The sequence below is a fragment of the Sapajus apella genome, unplaced genomic scaffold (assembly GCF_009761245.1).
Source record: "Sapajus apella isolate SASKATOON/1434 unplaced genomic scaffold, GSC_monkey_1.0 scaffold14, whole genome shotgun sequence".
NCBI lineage: Eukaryota > Metazoa > Chordata > Mammalia > Primates > Cebidae > Sapajus > Sapajus apella.
Window position 1 is genome coordinate 14997871 of NW_022436954.1, and position 4868 is coordinate 15002738.

General features: G+C 43.7%; 1 protein-coding gene across 1 annotated transcript; it reads right to left on the bottom strand.

The window, feature by feature from the left end:
- Nucleotides 1-211: 211 nt before the first annotated feature.
- On the bottom strand, nt 212-3493 carry LOC116554473 (olfactory receptor 4X1). Its single transcript, XM_032282441.1, has 2 exons — nt 3471-3493; nt 212-1118 (listed from the first exon to the last, which is right to left on the bottom strand). Exons 1-2 carry the CDS (start codon nt 3491-3493, stop codon nt 212-214), a joined length of 930 nt encoding a protein of 309 aa, XP_032138332.1.
- Between the last annotated feature and the right edge of the window lie 1375 nt (nt 3494-4868).

The following is a 4868-nucleotide window of genomic DNA, read 5'->3' on the forward strand; positions in this document are numbered from 1 at the left end:
TTGGAAACACACACTAGAAGACCCCTCTTTCTCCATCCTAATTACTCCTTCAATCTTATCCAATCCTATAAGATGAGGAAACTGAAACTTCATAGAAAAAGGTGACTGGCCCAAGGCCACTCACTCCATTGGACAAGGTAGACACAGAGTGAGACCTTAGGTGCCCCCATTTCCCCTCCCCTACCCCTCTTATTTTCCCTAACTAAATCATCTACTTCTCTTCCCAAATTACTCTTCTCCCCATGAGTCTCCTCATGGCGTTTCTCACTTCAGCATTCCTGAAGGAGTAAATGACGGGGTTTAAGAGAGGTGTGGCCACCGTGTAAAATACGGCGACTATCTTGTCTGCAGGGAGGGTGACACAGGGCCTCATGTAGACAAAGGAACAGGGTATGAAGAACAGGCCCACAACTGCGACATGAGAGGCACAGGTGGAGAGGGCCTTTTGCCGCCCCTCCAAGCTGTGGCTCCTCAGGGAGTGCAGGATGATCAGGTAGGAAGCCATCAGTACTGAGAAGCTGACCACAGAGATGGAGCCGCCATTGGTGAGGATCAGCAGGCTAATGAGGACGGTGTCCGCGCAGGCCAGCTTCAGCACTGGGTGGACATCACAGAAGTAGCGGTCGATGATGTTGGGGCCACACAAAGGGAGCTGGAAAATGAGGAAAGTTTGCCCAACAGAATGCAGCAGGCCCCTGCCCCATGCTACTGCCAGCAGGAGGCCACGCATCCACTGGTTCATGATGGCAGTGTAGTGCAACGGCTTGCAGATGGCCACGTAGTGATCATAGGCCATCACCGTCAGGAGGAAGATCTCAGTGCCACCAAAGAAATGGAGGAAAAATATCTGTGTGATGCAGCCCTTGAGAGAAATAACTTTCCTCTTGGTAAAAGAGTCGAAGATCAGCTTGGGGGCCGTGACAGGACAGTAACAGATCTCCACGGAGGATAAGTGGCTGAGGAAGAAATACATGGGAGAGGTGAGCCCTTTGCTGGCCAGGATGGTCACCACAATGAGGCCATTGCCCAGCACAACGGCTATGTACATGAGAAGAAACACCACAGAAATGACCCTCTGCTCATTCCAATTCTGGGAAAACCCCAAGAAAATGATTTCATGGTGTTAGGTCTTATGTTTAAGTCTTTAATCCATCTGGAGTTAATTTTAGTGTCAGGTGTCAGGAAGGGGTCCAGTTTCTGCTTTCTGCACATGGCTAGCCAGTTTTCCCAACACCATTTATTAAACAGGGAATCCTTTCCCCATTGCTTGTTTTTGTCAGGTTTGCCAAAGATCGGATGGTTGTGGATATGTTGTGTTGCCTCCAAGGCCTCTGTTCTGTTCCATTGGTCTATATCTCTGTTTTGGTACCAGTACCATGCTGTTTTGATTACTGTAGCCTTGTAGTATAGTTTGAAGTCTGGTAGTATGATGTCCCCCGCTTTGTTCTTTTTGCTTAGATTTGACTTGGCTATGTGGGCTCTCTTTTGGTTCCATATGAAGTTTAAGGTGGTTTTTTCCAGTTCTGTGAAGAAGGTCATTGGTAGCTTGATGGAAGAGCATTGAATCTATAAATGACTTTGGGCAGTATGGCCATTTTCACTATATTGATTCTTCCTAACCATGAGCATGGAATGTTTCTCCATCTGTTTCTGTCCTCTCTTATTTCGTTGAGCAGTGGTTTGTAGTTCTCCTTGAAGAGGTCCTTTACATCCTTATTAGCTGTATTCCTAGGTATTTTATTCTCTTTGTAGCAATTGTGAATGGCAGTTCATTCTTGATTTGGCTCTCTTTAAGTCTGTTATTGGTGTATAGGAATGCTTGTGATTTTTGCACATTGATTTTGTATCCTGAGACTTTGCTGAAGTTTCTTATCAGTTTCAGGAGACTTTGGGCTGAGAAAATCTAGGCAAAACCATTCAGGACATAGGCATAGGCAAGGACTTCATGACCAAAACACCAAAAGCATTGGCAACAAAACCAAAATAGACAAATGGAACCTAATCAAACTCCACAGCTTCTGCACAGCAAAAGAAACAGTCACTAGAGTGAATCAGCAACCAACAAAATGGGAAAAAATTTTTGCAGCTTACCCATCTGACAAAGGACTGATATCCAGAATTTACAAAGAACTGAAACAGATTTACAAGAAAAAAACAAACAAGCCCATTCAAAAGTGGGCAAAGGATATGAACAGACACTTTACAAAAGAAGACATACAAGAGGCCAACAAACATATGATGAGCATATGAAAAAATGTTCATCATCACTGGTCATTGGAGAAATGCAAATCAAAACTACATTGAGATACCATCTCACAGCAGTTAGAATGGCAATCATTAAAAAATCTGGAGACAACAGATGCTGGAGAGGATGTGGAGAAATAGGAACAATTTAACACTGTTGGTGGGAATGTAAATTAGTTCAACCATTGTGGGAGACAGTGTGGTGATTCCTCAAGGACCTAGAAATAGAAATTCCATTTGACCCAGCAATCCCATTACTGGGTATATATCCAAAGGATTATAAATCGTTCTACCATAAGGACACGTGCACATGAATGTTCATTGCAGCACTGTTTACAATAGCAAAGACCTGGAACCAACCCAAATGCCCATCGATGATAGACTGGACAGGGAAAATGTGGCACATATACACCATGGAATACTATGCAGCCATCAAAAACGAGTTCGTGTCCTTTGTAGAGACATGGATGAACCTGGAAGCCATCATTCTCAGCAAACTGACACAGGAGCAGTATATCAAACACCGCATGTTCTCACTCATAGGCAGGTGTTGAACAATGAGAACACATGGACACAGGGAGGGGAGCACTACACACTGGGGTCTGTTGAGGGAAATAGGGGAGGGACAGCAGGGGGTGGGGAGCTGGGGGGGATGGCAGGGGGAGAAACGCCGGATATAGGTGAGGGGGAGGAAGGCAGCAAATCACACTGCCACGTGTATACTTATGCAACAATCTCGCATGTTCTTCACATGTACCCCAAAACCTAAAATGCAATTTAAAAAAAGACAATTTAGAGTATTTTTTAGTTATGACCAAATCAACAGCCAAGGTGTCAAATGGCACTCCTAAAATCTCTGTGTAGCCAAGTTGTAAAGCTTAGAAGAAAGTTTAGAGCCTGGCAAAGAGTAACTGCCAAAATGCCAGAGTCCCTTTTTCCTGGCAGCATTAATGAAGCCCATAATAGCAACGAGTGATAGCAGTCCTGTCAATAACCACGAGCATAGGAACAGTGCTTGCCTCGGCATGATGGAAACCATGCTATTTCTAAATGTGATGCTTTTTCCAAGATTAAATATTTGAGTCAAGATTTGATCTTTGATGCATGGGAGAATACAATCAAGGAAGAACAAATTGGGAGAAATGTTGATGAAAGCTGTTGGCTAAATAAGTAGGTACATTTTCCATATGGTTAAAAAAAAAAAAAAAAAAAGGAAAATGATTTCAGTCACGTTGCTTGTAGCAGCCATGTTTTAAAGCACAGGAGCTGACCACCTGGAATAGAAATCAAAGAACTCTCCTCAGTCATTAGAAATATCCTTCCCAGACCTGGAGGACTGTCACCATTCTGCTCCCTCTTGAGTTTGTTCTCTCCCTTGGTTTTCCCCAAAACATGTTCTGAGACAAGTGAACAAAACAGCAAATGTCACCTGCTTGACGTTATTCCCAACAGAGGCCTCGATGGTATAGTGTTGCTGCCTTGAAGTGTGTTTGCTGCTCTAGCATGTGCTGACTGAATGCTCGCAAGAAAAATCAGAGGGCATTTTACAGACAAGAAAAAGCTGAGACTCGGAGAGGTTTAGTCACTTGCCCAAAGCCATGCAGCTTTTATTTGAGCCCAGATCTGTGTTTCTCAAAATGTGCGTGCTTTCACTACATCTCCTGTGTCTAAAGAGTGCCTGACGTCTACCTCTGCTTCTGCAGAATTGTAATGTCCCAGGGTTCTGATTAAAGGGTCCCAGGGTTAAGCATCTACAACAAGCCCTTAGAACAGTCAGCTACATTATAAAATGGGACTGAATATGCTAAGTGACATGCTAAGTTAGTCGCAGAAATGAAAATACTGTACAAGTCCATTCATACAGCATATAGAGTGCCTAGAGTAGTCAAATTCACAGAGACAGACAGTAGGTAGAATGGCGGCTGCCAGGGACTGCGGGGGGAAGAAGAACATGGAGTTAGTGTTTCATGGTAGAGTTTCCATTTGGGGACATGGAAGGCACTCTAGAGATGAAACATGGTGATGGCTACACAACTCTGTGAATGTATTTTAATGCTACTGAGCTATACACTTAAAAATGGGTAAGATGGTAAATGTTGTTGTGTATTTTACCCCAATTTAATTAATGAATTGTTGAAATGCCTCTGACTCGTTACCTCCTCATAAATTTCCTCTTCTCCGTACCCTCCTCCAAGGACAGTGTTTGAAGCTTTGTGATTTTCCTTTCCTTCTCAGTTTCTTCCTTATGCCTGTTAGGAACCCTGGTCAGCTTCACAGATTTGAGGCTGGGGTTGAGAAATGTTAGCACTCAGTGTAGAAAACTTGTTCCATGTGATAGTATAAGGTAAATTGATATGATGAAGCATTATAAGGTACTCTGCGGAAGTCAGAGATGTGGTAGAAGCATTTGCATTTTGAAAATACAGACCTTGGTTCAAAGAGGAGCTGTGTGGCCTGGGACAAGCGATGAAACCTCTCTGAGCCCCAGTTTCCTGATCTACGAAACAGTCATAATGCCATCCCCTCATTATTGTGGCCTCCCTTTCACTCCCCACCATGCTCCTCTGTGTAGCTGTCTGATCCTTCTGCCATATACCAATCTTTCACACACAGGAGGTTTATGC